Source organism: Cornus florida, unplaced genomic scaffold (genome assembly GCF_030987335.1).
Source record: "Cornus florida cultivar Cherokee Brave unplaced genomic scaffold, ASM3098733v1 CherokeeBrave_3.0.0_Hap2_Chr06, whole genome shotgun sequence".
In the NCBI taxonomy this organism is placed as follows: Eukaryota; Viridiplantae; Streptophyta; class Magnoliopsida; order Cornales; family Cornaceae; genus Cornus; species Cornus florida.
Window position 1 is genome coordinate 92,327,218 of NW_026775576.1, and position 19,404 is coordinate 92,346,621.

The 19,404-nt window shown below is 32.1% G+C and overlaps 1 protein-coding gene and 1 long non-coding RNA gene across 2 annotated transcripts; one reads left to right on the forward strand and one right to left on the reverse strand.

Moving 5' to 3' along the window:
* Nucleotides 1–5,158: 5,158 nt before the first annotated feature.
* Nucleotides 5,159–7,176, forward strand: LOC132312908 (uncharacterized). Its single transcript, XR_009483348.1, has 2 exons — nucleotides 5,159–5,280; nucleotides 6,669–7,176. It is a non-coding gene; the product is annotated as an uncharacterized LOC132312908 (long non-coding RNA).
* Nucleotides 7,177–9,939: 2,763 nt separating this feature from the next.
* On the reverse strand, nucleotides 9,940–14,969 carry LOC132312909 (protein DETOXIFICATION 24-like). The gene is made up of 9 exons (XM_059811471.1): nucleotides 14,794–14,969; nucleotides 12,537–12,787; nucleotides 11,877–12,418; nucleotides 11,646–11,732; nucleotides 11,512–11,568; nucleotides 11,168–11,406; nucleotides 10,894–11,012; nucleotides 10,351–10,437; nucleotides 9,940–10,234 (listed from the first exon to the last, which is right to left on the reverse strand). The coding sequence occupies exons 2-9, from the start codon at nucleotides 12,777–12,779 to the stop codon at nucleotides 10,154–10,156; spliced, it is 1,455 nt and encodes a 484-aa protein (XP_059667454.1). The 5' UTR covers nucleotides 12,780–12,787; nucleotides 14,794–14,969; the 3' UTR covers nucleotides 9,940–10,153.
* Between the last annotated feature and the right edge of the window lie 4,435 nt (nucleotides 14,970–19,404).

The window sequence follows — 19,404 nt, forward strand, 5'->3', positions numbered from 1 at the left end:
CTCATATCCTCGATCAGATCGAAGTGTCTTGACAAGTTTACCTAATATGTGTTCCACATCAGTCTTAACCTTCTCAGAAAATACCAAGAGTTTAAGACTTGTGTTGCATCAGATAAACTTATCCAAAACGTGAGTAATCTTGCTTGGATGTTCATAAGACCACACGTGTCAGTGTGTACCGACTCCAATTGTCCTTTATGTCTATTTCATCTGGCTGATTAAGCCCTAAGCGTTATCTATCCTTCAAAACAGGGTTCACAAGTTTGGTTTAGGCTCCCCTGCCTCACTAGGTAATTAACCTTCTTTGACCAATCTTTGAATCTTATTTTGATTGATAACAACCCAAAAATAGACAATAAAAATATAATGAGTCAGGAATAACAAATTTTCTCTTAACATTCAATCTAGAAGATGCAACATTAGTTTCTACATCCTGCAAATCTTAAGAGTTTGTGATTATAGTATATTAACCATCTTTCAATACACCAGAAGTAATCGCATATCTATTCAATTTTATAAAACCAGTTTTACAAAATAACAACACAGTGTTTATAAACCACAAGTGAAACAAGAATAAGATAGCGTCTAACTTCTGTGCATAAAAATAGTTCTCTAATACTAATATCCTCATACTCTCTATTTTCAGATGTAATACTCCCACTGACTTAGCTACAACCTTGACATCAGGTTAAGTACAAATATATTCCATATCATCGAGACTTCTGAAATCCTGAAATCCTTACAATAAATTGCAAAACATGTTTAGTGGCTCCAGAATCTATCCATCAGGAATTAATAGACACAACCACATAACATGGCTCAATGATTAAATATATATTTTCCTATGCCACGTCATTGCTTAAACAGTTCGTCCTTTAGTGTTTTAGTTAGCGACAAAAGAAACAGTTTTCTTCGCCCTCAACATACACTGCCTTATTCCCTTTAACCTTTTTGAATACCCATGTTTTGTGCTAGTCTAGTCCTATTATCATCCTTCTTCTTTGCTTTGCCCGTCCACTTGGGCCTAGAAGAAGATGGTATAGACTAGGTTAGATTGATAGGAACGCCCATACTCTTGATTATCCCTTTATCTGTTACCAATTCTATAAGAATATCAGCGAGTGTGAACTCAAACTGATTCCTTATTTAGTTCACTCTAACAGAGTCGAATGAGTTTGGTAACAAGGCAATAATCATGTCAACTTGAAACTTACCACCCAAGTCAGCCTTATTGATCTCCAGCTAATTTTTAAATAATAAACAATCATTTTCCAAAATTTGATTTTAAACTGGAGTTCATGAGGCTATCTTGATGGTATTTAAATTTGACACAGTACTTAGGCATATGCTCTATCTAATCTCACCAAAATATCTCATTGACATTTAATATGATGCTTGAAGAAAATAAAATAATACAAATGTTAGCTTTGGAGTATATTCGAACTAAACTCTAGAATATTGCACCAAGTCATATCATTTGCCTTATCTAATTTATTAAAAGCATTAATGTCAAATTTGGTATCTCAAAGTAAAAGAGATAGGTATAGGAGTAATAAACACATTTTGTACCCTTACGTTGTGAATAAAATATCTAAGTTCATTTTCCAGTCATTATAAATAAGGTCCAATATCATAGAATATGTAAGCAAGTAGATAAACTGGATTAGACATAATTAATCTGAATATAAATGCATTCATACAATATGCAAGGTGAACTATTAATAATGTCATGCATATTTAAAATTAAAATGAGCTTGTTAACCACATAATACAATAAATTTCAATCGAACAAGAGATCATTATCATTATTGGTGAACAATCCCTTTTAATTAATGCGGGTCCCTCAACTCTGTAGCATAATAAATCAACTAATCAATATGTCAATAACTTATCCTGTTGGAGGAGTTCATTATTACTATTATTGAGATTCATTTGCTATTAAGCGAGCACTTCCATTAAAATAATAATATGTGGGTCCCTTAACCACTGCATGAAAAATCGAATAACCAATACGCCAATAACTTATTCTGTTGGCGAAGTTCATTATTGCTATTGGCGGGCAAATCCCATCATTTCCATATCTCTTAAGACAATGCCTTGTCTATCATATGAAATGATTCCCGATTTAATTTAACCTTTCTAAAATCACCTAGTATAGACCACTTCGTTGGGAAGCTAACACTATTGATTTTAGATTGAGTGTATAACGTTATTAAAACTCTAACGAAAAATTAAACATTAAATATGTTGTCATTATAATCTAGACTCTTTAAATCATGCGTAGGGCCTTATTTTTAAAGATCTAATTACAATGAACATTTAATATTTGTATTTCCATGAGACAACCATTCTTGTAATATTAAGACTCTTCAAATCATGCGTGGGGCCTTATTTTTGAAGATCTAATTACAATGGTTTTAATAACAAAGGCCATGGGGCAATGTATAAAAATCCCCGTTCCCACTCAATTTTTAATCATTCATAATTAGGGTTTTCATTTTATTCATTTACATGATATAATGCATGCAAAACGTCTTGATTTTAATCCAATTAAATTTAGAAAATGTTTGGACTTTAAACGATTCACTAATATTTAATTTGAAGCACACTTTAAAAATAATTTACAAAAAAATAATTTTGCGTTTCCCAATAAGTGCCCTCAAATTAATTAGTAATCAAATCCAATTAATTTTCATAACTTAATTAATATAAATCAAGCCATTTAAATAAATATCATGGATCCAATGCATGAATAATAATTAATTAACAATTATATATTCCATGCATTTCATACATCGCATAAATAAACAAATAACAGATAAAGCAAATAAAATGGCCAATGGAATCAGCTTTTAACATTTAACCACTCTAAGTATTGCGCGAGGATCATCCATCGGCTTGCAAACACCCACATAAGGCTGGTACGCACAGGGAGAAGCAAAACACCGCTTGGAACGCACCTGGAGGGCCCCACACGCGCTTGGGGCATGCTGCAGGTGAAGGCACGCGCCCCCACGCGCTGGCACGCGCGTGGGGCGCATGGGACGCGCCTCCACGCGCCTGCACGCGCGTGGAGGCCATACCACCTTGGCTGGCGCGTGCATTGCATATGTCTCCTCCTGGCGCGTCTTCCTCACGCGCCAGGCTCACCCCACCTGCACCACATCTGATCCCAGCCTTCTCCGACGCCTCTTCTCGCCGCCGGCGATGCTCCGGCCACCGGAAAAACGCCGAAAAATTTCAGAAAAATCAGAAAAATTCCCAGAAAATTAAATTAAGCCTAAAAAAATTCCAGAAAAATTCCAAAAAATTCGAAAAAATTCCAGAAAATTACTAAAGCATAATTTAACCCTTTTGGACCTTCTTGAAGCTTCATAGTATCCTTTGACGAAGATTACATGGCTTTAAAAATATTTACAATTTGAAATACAATGGAAAAAAATTAAATTACATCATTGAACTTTCAAACGGCTAAATCAAAGCCTTAATTACATTCATCCAAAGATAAAATTACATTAATTTAACCTATAAGCTTCATCCATGGCCCAACCATACATCATCATTCATTCACAATCATTCATACATCATTATGTATCAATATATATCAATATATTAAATCATACATCAACATACATCACTAAAAATATATATGAATATAATTTTGGATCCATGAATGATAATTTTCATAAAATCATGATCTCTAGTAATGAATCAAACCATGCTCTGATACCACTGTTGGGAAACGTGCAAGTTTTAAAAACTTTTCGAGGGATTTAAATTCATAGATCTTGATTCATTACATAGAGGCAAGTTTTATGCAAAAATAAAAATATGATGTATCATTCAATTAATGGATTGAATACTTACATCAAAGGTCTGAGTAAACCTTTAAAACTTTCCTCTAAAGTGAATGTTCTCACTTATTGTAGATCCCTTAACAAGATACCTTCTCCTTGGATCTCCATCTTTTTGGTAATTATTTTGCCTTTAGGAATCACTCATAAGCCTCCATGAATTACCTTGGAAAACTAGGCTTGTGGGAGCCTCTATTAGATGAGACCATAAACTCTAATTTTCTAGAGAGAGAAAATTTATTCCTTTTTCCTTCTCATAAAAATCACACCCCAAAATATACATAGACCATGTATATTTATAGGCAACATAAAAATAAAGAAAAGGAAACAACAAATCCTTCTCTATCTCTAATTCATATGTCTCAAATCTAATATGATTCCAATATCAAGTTGGGCTATGAGTGAGAATCTATTGGGCCTATTATTTTATTGGCTATAATGAATTAATAATTGGCCCGGTCCATGGACCCAATTCAATTAATTCATAAATTAATTTCTACTCCACTAAAAGAAATTAATTGAACTCCAATTAAATAATAAATAACCTCTAAGTCAATATTGCACTTTGACCCCTCTATGCATAATTAGTTATCGGATAAATATAGCCATCAATCCGACTACTTAATTAATATATTTATTTTGGTACCTTTGATTATTTCTGGCTCGATCACAATAAAACATTTGTTTGAAAAAAATAATAATTTAAATAAATAAATATATAATAAATTATTTTGTCTAAAAACACACGAAGGCCTTCGAATTTACTTTGTGATCAACCATAATCAATACAAAATAAATACAAGTAGCAATGATGCAAATATTGAAAATATAACTCTCTAACTATTAATTACATAACTACCCAAAGTGTCGGTCTATGGATCCCGAAGAATCCGCCGAACAAATCAAAGTAATTATTAATTAATAAAAGAGTCTATACTTTTCTCATGCTTAAGAGTCAAATGCCATGACGGTGATAGGGAGTAATTGCATACGACGGCTCTCGCAATATATCTCAACCTAACGCGGATCCAGTTCAAGTCTTAATTAATTATGAGTCCATCCATAATTACCGACTATGAATAATTTATAATTACTATTTATATATCATGCATTGATTGTCATCACATACATATATATAAATATTTCTTGTAATTACATGGACACTATCAATTTCATAGTGAATCGAAACATAATACATTGAATTCACCAATTATATAAATCATAAATATTTCAGATATGTCAGGAACATATGTCACTACAATCCAGATAGGAATTTGCTATGCCAGGGCATATAAATCCCAACAGTGAGTTGATCTCAGAGGTCGTGATGCAAAGTGTTATGATGCTACCAAGATACGATGCCAAGTTAGTCAAAGTTCACAGTGATTGCAATGAATTTGAAGTAGCCGATGCGATGAATTAACAGGTAAAATTGCAGAAATCGTGTAACTGTGATTTGGGAAATTTTATAAATTGTCCGATTAGGGCAAGTTTGAGATTAAAATTGATTGCAAAACAATGATTGTAATTCAGGACTAAGTATGTTGATTTTTTTTTTTTTTTTTTGGTTTTTTCATGACCGCATCATTACTTTTTTTGGGATATACGTATATAGAGATATAAAAACTAAATTGTATATAGAGAGAAATAGGGATTAATTGATCGGGAATGAAGGGAATTAGGTATCAAATCACAAATACATAGGTTGCTTAGCAATTGGAATTGGATGAAGAGACCTAAAGTGATAGCAGAATCCTTCCCCACGTGAATTTGAAAAAGTTCATTTCATCTTGTTAAAGTTCTAAAGGCTATTTAATATATCCATTTATCTTGTTAAGATCTAAGTTTACAATGTTAAATATAAAATTAAGCTACACATTCCTTTCAAATCAATCCCTCGTTTTTCTAATATCTTCTTAAAATACAAAACAGATTCTGATGCAAATAAAAACCAATATTGACTCCCACAGTTCATCTTAGTTTAGAAGTCTCCAATGGAAACATGGAATCTATGAATAGATCATAATAGAAACTTTCTTCTTTTAGTGTTATATCTTATGTGTTCACCTTTTTCCTTCTCTGAATTATTAGATAATTTTTTTTTTTTTTCTTATTTTAAACTCACACATCCATTTTCCTTCAATGGGCACTTGAACCCTCCCCCATTTTACTTAGAAGGTGAGAACTTGATGATGATCAATGCCATACAGTCCTCCAGATTTCTTGTAACGGGATAAGATGTCACCCACTGTCATATTTATGTTTTCATTCATAAAAAATATGACATTTGTTCAATCTTGGACTCAAAGTTCATTTTTTTTTTTAATGAGCAATTTTTATTTCCAGTCTCAGTTATTTTCTATTTGTTCAATCTTGGACTCAAAGTTCATATTTTTTCCCCTGTTAATTTGATGAGCAATTTTTATTTGATCTTTGTACATAGTTGTTATGGTCCTCTTGTTATTCTGGATAATGAAACTTATACTAGCGTTATGTTCTATGTTGTCAAAAGGATTTTTTTTTTTTTTTTTGTTTACACCACTTTTTAAATGACAAATTTGGTTAGATCCCATTCTATTTAGTATTGAATCTTTTATCTCTTTGGAAAATTGATTCTAAATATCCAAATTCATTATAGAGGGCATCACTTTTTTTTGGTTGAGTTTATTAGCTAAGGTTGTATTATGATATTTTTCATTCTAAGGGTCACACGAAGAAGTTCAGATCTCTAATGGCTCTCTTGGCATATATATATATACACACACACCTCTTATTGATACATTCTAACTATTATTTTTTCTTGAGTTTTGTTAGTATATTTGAAAGAGAATTAGTAGAAGAAAAAGAGAGTGAATTTGAAATTAAAGAGACCCCATTGTTGGCTTTGCTTGAAGAATTTCATAAAACTTGGAAGATCAAGCCCACTTTGGTAAACCTGAACCTTTGAATAGAGAGGTTGTTGGTGCTCCTTTTGTGAAGATCAAAGGCAACATTGATTTACACTCAAATCATGATTGAAAGACTAGATAATATCATTAGTTGCTGGAACATTCTTTGAGAAATTCTGTAGCTTCTGAGCAAAAGATCAAAAAGAAGGAACAACATACATAATCAAATGTGGGCATCATTCAGAAATTCTGTCGCTTCTCCAGTTTTTTGCTTTGATTAACTATTTGTGTAATTCTCTAATATTTTATTTTGGTTTTGTATCACTAAAATTAATGTTTGTACAACTAGAAGTGCATATGACACTTGAAGTAATTCATATAACTCTTTTATTGTATTTAAATTTAGTCAAATTTTAATTAAACTTAATATATTATATTTGTGCAACTTTTATTAAGTTAAGAATACTTAGTTAAAATGAATTCACCTCTAACACTTATTTAAATATATACACACACACGCATTAATAGTTCATATAAAAAATTAAAGGAATAAAAGTGTGAGGTACAATAATATTTTTATTTATTTTCTTAGTTTATAAAACTATTTTAAAAAACTCATACAACTAAGTAATTTTACGAATTTTTGTTTTTCGGAAACTGTTTTGTAAATTATCTTAACTAAGCAGGTTTGAAATATGAAAAAATCGAAAACTATTCTCTATTCTGATTCTTGAGAACTGCTTTTATAAATGCAATAAAAGCAAAATCAGTTCTCAACCCGTTAAAAAAAAAAAAATAGAAAAAAAATAGAATAATGAAAGCGGACTATTTGGATCGTAAAAAACGACAACCCCATTTGAATTCCATAAATTTGGGTCAAAATTAAACGATCCCATTGGAACAAATTCTGTTGCTAAAGCTTACCTTTAACCAAAAAAAAAAAAATTCGGTGGCTAAATTCGGCCCATAATCGCATAAAAGGATCCCATCGGAGGGACTCTTGGTATGTGCTTTGGCTTGTCAACAAGAGCCCCATCTCATTAAAAAATTTGCACTCAATTGCCCTTTCTTTCTCTACATCTATACATGTTTGTATACATAAAAATGTGATATACTATACACAAAGTGATTAGTTGTAGCAAGGGAAAAAGCTTATCTCACATTCAATTTGGATAAAAGAGTAATTAGATATATATAAACTGAGTATTAATTCACTAATAATTTAAGTTGTTGGATCGAATCCTACAAAGGTATGATATCAAGATCAGACCAAATTCTTAATGGGGTGAATCACCGGAGTAGGCCGGGGTGATTGCGAATTTTCTGTTAAAATCCCATCAAATCTAAATTCTTTTTAAATTCCAATTCATATCCACACACAGTGAACACTGAACGCTCTCTATTACGGCCTCTTCGTGTCTCTCCTTCACGCGTTTGGAGGTAAGCAGAGATTCAAGCCCTTCTTTCTCTCTTATAACAGGGCAGTGATTATCTTGCTACATTTCAATATTTCACCATTTAGATCTCTCCATCGTTACTCAATTTCTCTCTTTTAGTGGATCGGATCTGAAGGTAACCTTATTTCTCTTTCTACGTAAATCTCAATGTAAGATCACACAATCACACACAGACAAACACGCACACTCACTGTAGCACTTTAGATTTACAATGGTGTACCCTATTCTTGTACTTGACTTTTCAGTATTTTTGCAATATAAATCATTGAAGCAGTTTAATAGCCAATAATTATTGATTGAAAGTAGAACATTGATGTCTGATTGATTAAAATACATGTGCCTATAGAAATAAAAAAAAAAAGTAGAAGAAGAAAGTGGTTAAAGAAACTTACACATTAGTTGTTGTTTACTTGAATATGTAAAATATCTGGTTCGATTTATCTAAAATATCTACTAATTGCTTAAATAAGTTTGGAGTCTGGAAGATTTGTAGGCCTTAAGGCCTCGTTTGGATTGAAGGATTTAGAGGGATTTGGAGAGAAAAGAAAGGGAAGGATAGTGTTATGTGTGTTTGGATTGAGGGAAAAGAAGAGAAAAGAAAGGATTGGGAAGGATTTGGAGGGATCCCTCCAAAACAGTAAAATCAAATCCCCTCAAAATTGAGAAGATTTGAAGGGATTTGGAGAGAAAGGGAGCAAATTACAGAAGGGGCAAGAGATGAGAGACAGCCGGCTGAAGCTTATTTGTGAACGGCGACCAAACTGGAACAGCAGGTGATAGAAACTGATTGATATGGGTTTTGATTTTTTTAACAATCTGAAATGTTATGCGATATGGGTTTTGATATACATTTACAGAGAGAGAGAGAGAGTGAGGCTGAGAAGGAGATGGAGGCTATTGGGGAGGTTGAAATATATATATATGCAGTTGCAGAGAGAGAGAGAGCGAGAGTTGCAATTGAGAAGGGATTTGGTTTTGATTTTTGGAACAATCTGAAATGATATGCCGAGATATGGGTTTTGATGTTTCGATTTTAGAGAGAGAGAGAGAGAGAGAGCACCTGGAGGGGAAAACTATTCCAAGTCCACCGCATGATTTTTCGATTTGATAGAGATAGAGAGAGCACCTCAACTTTTTCTAAGAATTCCCAGTTGCCCAAATTGATTCTTGTAGATTTTGAAAGATTTTACAGATTTCTGAATGATTAATATATGTGTCAATATATGTGTCTATATATAGAGAGAGGAGAAATATATATATATATATATATATATATGTCTATATAACAGGTAATATATATAATATATGTCTCTATATACAGAGAGAGGAACGATGGAGGGATTGGGAGGCTAAAATGATTTTGTCCTATTAACCCTACCATAAAGGTTAAGATGGTAATTTTATTATTATCCTTTTTCTTCTTTTCTTTCTTTTGTGTCATCCAAACAATAATATTGTTAATTCTTTTCTTTTCTTTTCTCTCTTATCTATCCAAACACGAATATAAATTACAACTATCCTTTCTTTTCTTTTCTTTTCTTTTCTCTTATAATTCTTTCCTTTCTTTTCTTTCCCCTGTATACAACGAAACCTAAATGATCTTTTATTAATGAGAATGGAAATCATGGGTGGAACAAAATATAGGAAAATAAAATATCTAGGGAATTTTGTAATGTTAAGTGTACATATAGAGTGAGTAATAGAAGTAACAGCTCAAGATCATGGAACAAAGAGAGCGAATTAAGGAGATGAAAATTCGACCTGCTAAAAATTGGGTCTGTAATTTAATGTGTGCTGTTAAAGTTGTAAACAACAATTTCACACTTGGGCCATCCGAACACAACATAAGTGAAAATGATACTAAAAGGAGACAAAATTGGAGCAATAGTTGTAAAATCTAAATATCACTTGCAGCTCTCGTGTAATTAGTGATTGAAATTTCTAGGTATCGATTTCAAGCACTATTAGAGCTGTGATTGGACTCTTCCTCAGGTTTCAACAACCACCGATTGAGACGATCTGATGCCTTCTTCACCTGTAAGATGGAAATATCTCATAATCAAGTACCAGTGGTACAATTATGAGCCTCAAATTCTGCTGAAATGAAACTCGTTTGTTTTTATAAGGAGACATTTTTTTTATTCCATTTACCTGTTCATTCCAGTCGACTCTCAATATCAGGAAGCCAAGTACAAGTGTTTGTGCTACCACCCCACAGATCAGTCCAATCCATATTCCCTATAAAATCAAGAATCAGTTGTACGTAAGATGGTTTGATCGTGCAAAGAAAATGTTTTAAGTGTGCCAATTAAGAAGAGTGACATAGTCCACGGGTGATACTAAGGGGAAGAGAAAGACCAAAGTTGACATGGGTAGAATTAGTAAGGAAGGATATGATAACATGTGGTTTGACTGAGGCTGTGGTCTTAGAGCGGAATGGAAACATAAAAATTCATGTAGTTGATTCCAAGTAGACAAGTAGTTGGGAAAAGGCTTGGTTGTTGTTATTGTAGTTGTACATAACTAAAACAAACATAGAACCAGAGATAGGATTCCCGGTTTCAATGTCCCAATGGCATCATAACATATTCTTCTTGCCTTGTTGAAAAACAATACTCCTATGACTTCACATTGTGATTGTTCAAATTTTTCTAGGTAAAGGCTGAAGTTGGAGACAAATAGCTTATTACATACCTTAACTTTCAAATCAGCCACATATCCAAGCAGAACCCCAATAGGAACCCCAATCACATAATAGCAGAACAGATTAACATATGCAACCATAGTTTGCAAGCCAGCGCCTATTGCTATGCCTGATAGCAAGATTTTAGGGGTGAAGCATATAAAATAAAGTGTTAGAAAGATTTCTGCATATATAAATCATAAATCTTAATTAATTTTCCAATTATGCATAATATTTATAAGATTAGTGTAATATTATATAACATCCAATTAATGTGTTACTTGCCTGTGAGTACTGGCTGAATGCCATTGAACAATATTGTTAACGCAAGTAGGGCAGAAAGGCTTGACACTTCTGCTGCAACTTCATCTTCGCTTGTAAACAAGTACGCAAGGTTGCGACCAAACAATAAACAGAGAATGGAAAAGAACAGACTGATTGAAACTGAAGTAACCAGCGTGACTTTCATAGAAAATTTTGCTGCTTCAGCGTTGCCACTCCCCAATTCATTTGAAACCCTTACACTGTACATAAAATTATTATGAAAATCAGTGGCTCAATCCAACATGAAATTAGGGAGATAAAAGAGTGGCAATATTGCTTCTTCTCGCTACTAGTTAATGGCATACCATGAGGCACCTAGGAAGCCAAGGGCAATCATAAATTCCCATGCATTGATGTTAAGGCTGCATAAAAGTCATTCTTATTATTTTTCATCGTAAGGCAAGAGAAACAAGAAGTAAAGTAGTGAATAAAACCTTACCATATAGAGAAGGCAGATATGGCTACTTCTGCATCTGTCACATATCCTGCCACTAGGACTAGAATAGCATAGTACCATAGCTCCAACCTATAATTTAAAAAAAAGAAGAAGAAAGTAAGAAAATAAAACAATTAATAATAATAAAGTAGATGTTAAATATATATATATTGAGGGTAGCTATATATATATATGTAAAGCATGCATGGAAGTGGTGCAAGTTAATTTACTTACGCAAGCATGATACCAGAGGATATTGAGAGCTTCACCACAGGGAATATGTCATGGAAGGCAGCTAAAGTGAATCCTTTCCATGACAGAGGACACCAACCTCCCAGGATGTACACAAACTCACCTATGACCACTAACCAAGAAGAAATGATCAGTGCCCCCATTGCTCCGGGGATTCCGAGGCTGAGCTTGGACACAAAGATCCAGGACAGGAGCACATGAAAGCAAAATGAGAAAGCAGATAGCCATGCAATAACCATGTTCTTGGACTGCGCTTGCAGATACATTTGGATGGTCAAGCCGAAGACAAAATTGTAGATAAATGGAATGAACCATAGAGAGATATGTCCTGCTTCTGTTGCTATGTCTTCTTCCTCCCCAAGTAGTTTAAAGATTGGCGTCGCGAAGATGAACACCGGAAGCAAGATTGTCGCGGTAACAAAATCAACGATCCATGATCTCTGCAAGTAAATCCCCATCATGTGGTGTTGCCCTGCTCCAAATGCTTGCCCACAAAGAGTTTCAGTTGCACTGGCCATTCCTAACTGCATTAGGTATGTGCGTGTATATATATATATCAATATTTTTCATAAGAACAATGTTTATGAATTATGACAGTGATGAATGTATAGGAATGTATAGGAAGTGTGAATAAGCACTCACCAGAATCCCATTTACAAAGCGAACACCAATGGTTTGAACAATTGCATAAGCAGCAAGATCTAATTCATTTATATGTCCTATGAATGATTGTGTTACCACAATAATTCCAAATTGTGTTACTCTTGCTATTATACCAGCAAACCCAACCCTCCATATCTTTTTGGATTCTATCCAAACCCTCTCTTTCAAACTTGCATTTTCTACTTCTGATGTAAGGAGCCTCTCTTCGACATTGTTATCCATGTTTAACGCTGCAGAGAAGGGGGAAAAAAAAAAAACATTAAAAATGAAATTTACTTTATACGACTATATGAGTTGTACGTGGTATTCTTGGCATTCTAGAACGGAGCCTTGTGCATGCTTGGATGCCTTTTTTCATAAACAAGTACATGTATCAATGTTTTTATATAATATTTGTTCAACAACAATTCTCATTTTTCCTTGAATATATTTTTACTTAGTTTTTCGATACTCTACACTATGTGATACCCTCCAAGTGCGGTTATGTCATGTCCAGTGTTCAAGTCCTATTAAAGACTAATAGTGAGAGACACTCACTTCTCAAAAAAGAATTGTGAGACCTGTATCACGAAATAATCCACAACACCGATGTTATTGTTGTTGTTTTTGTTTTTTTTTTTTGGTTTTTAACCTAGCATTTCTCTTTGATTAAACAAATGAGTCTCTTAACCAAATAATAATAATTTCTTTAGAACTAGAGCTTGTAAAATACATGTCATAAGAGATCGTTAATGGTATAAAGTATGCATTTAGAGCATAAGCAAAGCAAAGAAGTAACAGCAGAAGGTAAATTTTGTATTTTGTTTATTGTATTGTTATGAATAACATATTTTCACTTTTATTATGCCAAAATATCATACGGGTTGGATTGAATGACATTACTTGAGACTGAGCTCGCACAATTTTATTCTTAGGTTTTATTTCAAAAGATCGCATATTATTTGAAGATAACACTAGTACATATATACCACTTTCCCTTTCTATACCCAGGCATGGAGAGATAGTTGGAGAGGTAACAAAACCCTACACTTTTCATTACAAAACCAATAAACCGGAAAAAGATGGATTATTTTGTGAAAGAATTTTTGAGCCTATAAAAAGCGGAATTTGCGCTTGTGGAAATTATCGAGTAATCGGAGATGAAAAGGAAGACCAGAAATTTTGTGAACAATGCGGAGTCGAATTTGTTGATTCTCAGATACGCAAATATCAAATGGGCTACATCAAACTGGCATGCCCAGTAACCCATGTGTGGTATTTGAAACGTCTTCCTAGTTATATTGCGAATCTTTTAGATAAACCTCTTAAAGAATTAGAAGGCCTAGTATACTGCGATGTGTGATTTGATCAAAATTCTGATTTTACAGATTCGGAATGACAAATTGTCATCCCATTCAATCCAATTGGGATGCCCCGGATCTGACATGTCTCTTGGGAGGAGTAACATGAAGGAGATAACACTAGTACATATATATTACTTTCCCTTTCTATACCTAGGCAATACGGAATCGTGCACCCGTAGTTCGTCAGTGTTTCGCATTCGCTCACACCCATCCACTAGATCGCTACATATACTCTTCTCTGGGTAACGCAATTATATATATATATATACACCACATATACTCTTCTTTGGTTAACGCAATTATATATATATATATATATATATATAATTCTTCAAAGACCATTTTACCAGACTGGTAGTTAGGATTTGTTTTTTTTCCTAGCAACTAGGATATTATAACGCACCGAAAGAAACCAAAAGAATAAATGTTGTGTTAATGCAAGTGGTACTGGATAAAACTATTATTGTCATTCAGTATTTAGCATTATTAGAATGACGACAGTGCAATTCACAGCTTAACTGTCAGTTGCTGAATAACATAATATTACGGTCATTTACATGTAAAAAGAAAAAAATGAGATTGGTTAACTGGTTCAGCGTTTAACTTTTGAATACTAGTGTGTTACAAGTTCAAAAATCAAATAACTTCTATAACAAAGATGATTCTACTGAGCTCGGAATTGAATAATGTCCACTATATATATATATATATATATATATATGTAATATGTTGTGTACTAAAATAATGTGAAATTATGGGGAGTAGTTGAAATCCATTAAGTGGAAGAGATGGAGAAAGTATAAACTACTGTAATAGACTTATAAAAAGTCTCAAAAGATAGTAAAGAAACAACTTGCTATATTCTGATCACAGAGAGAGAAGATAGAAGATACCTTAGCCTTATGGTTGCCCAGAGAATTGCAACTGCACCCGCCAGCAAGGAGAGAGAGAGAGAGAGAGAGAGAGAGAGAGAGAGAGAGAGTTGAACCTTACAATTTTCAATGAAGAGATATAAGAGTTTTTATTGCTCCGCTTCCAATACATGTGTAAATAGTAGAATATATAAGCACGAATGGAGATTCTCAAATGTATACATAACCTTTTATATGGGGTCCTCATCATGAGGTGGGTAAAATGTTGATGAGCTTAGTCTTAATTAATTTCTAAAAGAAAAATAAATAAATAAATAAATCTTACGTAATCACATCATAACACGAATAAAAAAATCGTAGTAATATCATTTAGAATTTTTTATTATAAACATTCACGTATTTCTTCTCTACACTCTATAATAATAGGAGTCTCGTTTACTTAGACTATTAACCTTACTACCCATGGTGTGAATTTGGTACAAAATTATGTATAATTAGAGTTAATTATTGTGATTTTTCAACCTATTATATCCTTGAAATTGTGGCAACGTACAAGGATATATCGACAATGGGCATTAAAATTCCGAAGAAATGTGGTTGGCTTGTCCTGAAAGTTGACTGGTAGTGGGAGTGTTGATTGGTTGGTGGTGCATTGGTCTTGGTAGTTGTCTCAAAGGACAAAATGGCTTTGAAAATGTAAATACATACATATTTATATATACACATAATGATTAACAAATAGAAATAATTAAGGTGATCTTCAAAGATTTTTATTCAATATATAAAAATAATTAACAAATAGAAATCTATTTATTTTATGTATATGATTTGTTCAAGAAAATAAACTTACTAACATTGTTGCTTATATTAGTTTTATCTCTTTATAACTAATAAGAACAACTAGTATAAATTTGAGAATATATGAAATGCAAAGAGAATGGTAGGTATTAGGTACAGCCACAGAGGTTGCAACGTGCATGGTTCCACGACCACCCTGTTGTACTACGTTACAGTGACACTCAATTTGTGTGTGAAAAAAAAACATAAGACTTGGTAAAATATAGACCACACAAACTAGTTCCTTCTGTGGTAAAATAATCAATCCAAGTGAGCATGAATCCCTCACAAGTGCAAAGGTTGGTCTCGTACGTGTAAGTGATCCGACCACACTATTGAAACTAACTTCACAACCTTAGTCACTTCTTTTAGTCTTTGAAAAAAAACATTTATTTTGGACAAAAATAATAATTTCTACGAAATTTTTTACAATGGCCAAATAATTTATACGTGTGAATGATTTAATCATTCTAATGTTTGTAATAGTGTATGTAACGATCTATACGTTTAACGTCGTCGTCGTGTGAAATGAAAGGAACTATGATATATCACTTGTGAACCTTCTTGGAACACTTTCCAAAAAAAAACCTTTCTTGGAATATATATATATATATATATATATATATAGAGAGAGAGAGAGAGAGAGAGAGAGAGGCTGGTAAGTTTTTTTTTGTTCTCTAGCCAATGGTGGTGCTGGCTGCTGGGCTATGGTACGGTTAGATTCGTAGTTTTAACCTTTTATGGGACATTAAAGGAAGCCGGTCTCCACGCTGTCCTATCGATTAATGGTAACCTTTTCTCCGTCCCGATTTGTCTCCAATATAATTCTTTATAATTTTATTTCCTTTGTCCCAAAATATGTACTATTACACGTAATATTTGGGAAATTCAACTTTGGATGACTGTAAAGTTTTAATAGTTTTTATTATAGTTATAAGAGAGAAGTTTTAAATATATTTAATTTAAAAAGACAGTTTGAAAATGTTATAAAAATAAAATATTTAATTTTGAATTAAGACATATTTTTTGGAATGAAGGGAGTATTCGATATAATATTTTAATAATAAAATTTAAAATAAAGGATACTATTATATATATGTATTTGCACTCCACCAATATATTTTGACACTTCACTCTTCTTTTCTTTTAAAATGAAATTATCCAATTGTCCTTAGATTACACATTAATTGATTCTTATATTTTTTATATCATAATTACCCTTCTTTGATAAGGATAGGATTTCGTAAAATTCACCCATTATTCTTTCTAACTTTAGCATGTATTTGATTTTCTTTGAACTTTCGATAAATTCATCAATTATTCTCTTTAAACACACATATATGTAATTCATGCATATTTTATGATTTAGAACACCCTCGTCATCTTATGGTACGGACTTTATACAAGGGCGGAGTCGGAATTTAATTTTAGGAGGGGCGTAATGTACTTTGAGTAAATTTTTTTTTTTCAAATAACATGATAAATTTAGTTTTATTTTGAAATCAATGCATGAAATTAAACACATTGAGTTCATAAAATTACAACAATAAATGTAAATAAGAAGGGCTATATAAAAATAAAAAAATAAAAGGTTACATACATCATATACTAGTGCAAAAAGAAGAAGTGAAAAAAAAGAAAAAAAAAAAAAATATATATATATATATATATATATATATATATAAAATTTTAGTAAATGAAGATTTTAGGGGGGCATACTATAAAATTACTCTATACAAATTTTATCAAATCCATTTCAGTTTCAACCAAAACAAATTAAACATCTTTCTCCCATAAGATCTTTCATCTTTTCCCAAAAAAAAAAGATTTAGTATTTCACTTTACGAAGATGTAAGCATCTTTCTCTCCTATATGATCTTTTATCTTATTTCCAAAAAAGATTGCTCCCTACTCGCTTTTTAAAATAATAGTATTGGCTTGGATGAAGAAGGTGATTTGATTAAAGAAACTTGAATAGTAGTTTTTTAATTTAATAGTATACAATTAGATGAATTTTGTAAAATTTAAGTTTTGAGCATAGTTTGGCATGATTTCAACAGAAAAGAGACTTTCTTTATTATTTAGAAATATTAAATTTTTGGTTGGTAATAACCAGATATATTTTTATGCAAATTCAGATTCATATTTAAATTGAAGTATAAATGGTTAAGGTATTTTAAAATTTTTATATCTTAAAAAAATTTCTTAACTTTTATTAAATTAGCTGAAGTAATTTAAAATACCATAGATATATTTTAAATGGCACATGTTATTTTGTAAAAAATTTAACTTAAAAAACTTAAAGAAAATTTTAATTTGGAGGGTTCAAGTCCGATTTAATCCGAAATGTTCACCAGCTGCTTTTGTTTCAAAGTTGTGTTATTGTACTTCGGTGGCTGTTGCCCTCCTCTCCTCAGATTGAATTCTTGTTGGTGTTGGTTTAATGGAAGCTTGCTTAGGTTAATTTTTTTTATTTTTTTAAAAATAGATAAATATGCAGTGAATTTTGTAAGTGAATTTTTGAAAGTACCGATTCCATATTTTGAATTTAAAATAAAAGAATTATTAAATTATTTTTAATTTTAACTTTGAAATACCGATTGAATGCTGCCAAAAGAATAATAGTTGTAAATGTATTTGATTGACTTTTCTACTCTAATTTCTTTTGGAATGGTGGTATATTAATGCGAGTTATGCGACCCAATTAGGCGAAGTTGTGGCTGTCACATGATACATCAAATGGGATCCACGTGAATCCTACCACATTGTCGCAACATAACGCAGTTCACATCATTGTTGACTTGCCACTTTCAGACATCAATTTTGATTTGGCTTGCACAAGTTGTGCAGTACAACCATGTGGTCCATTTAAATAGCCATTTTTTATTATTATTTTTAAAGTAATGTCCAGTAGGTAGGTTAAAAATGAGGTTTCAAAGTTTCCGTTCCTTTCCAATATACACACACATATATATAAAATGGCTATTTAAGTGGACCACATTGTTTGAATTGGAGATAAAGCACATTAAATGTTATGAAAATTGATAATAAAAAGTGATTTGTTGTGTAGGTAAGCATTTGCATTTGTACACCTATGTATGAAATAGTGATTTGTTGTGTAGGTAAGCATTTGCATTTGTACGCCTAGGTATGAAATTTTGATACAGTGATATAACAAAAGGTAAATGGTTCTTTCACTGATAATTGTAGTGAATTATTAGACTCATTCTTTTAATTGATTAATTATGTAACAAATTAAGAAATAGAGTCCTTCATTTAGTTATATTTGATATAAATAATCAGTTACAAATTATTTGGTTAGACAATTTACGACAAGTGTTCAGTGTCAGTATTATTACTCCGAACAAAAAAAACATAAAGTATAGTATAACTTTTTGCTCTCAGTATGAAATTGAGAAGAGAGAATATTTAAAATTGAGAATTTATAACTTAGAGTCAATCAATTCATATTTAATACGCAAATAAAAAATTAAATAAAACAAACATATTTATTTGCGTGTTAATTGATAATTAGTTTGGAATCAATAATCCCAAAAACATGTAATAAATTCAAGCTAAATTGGCCTTTTATTTTGGTTTCCACCGATCCTTAGAACACCAGTCACTTTAAGTCTTTTTTATTTTTAATTTTTTTTGACAGTCACTTTAGTCTATTAACAAACCTGCAACATGGGGACGTTCATCCTTCAGTTGGGCTAGCCCATCCAATTTGCGGCCCATGTGAGTTGACATTTTTCATTTTCTTGTGTTAATATTGAAACTGGGCCCGTCATT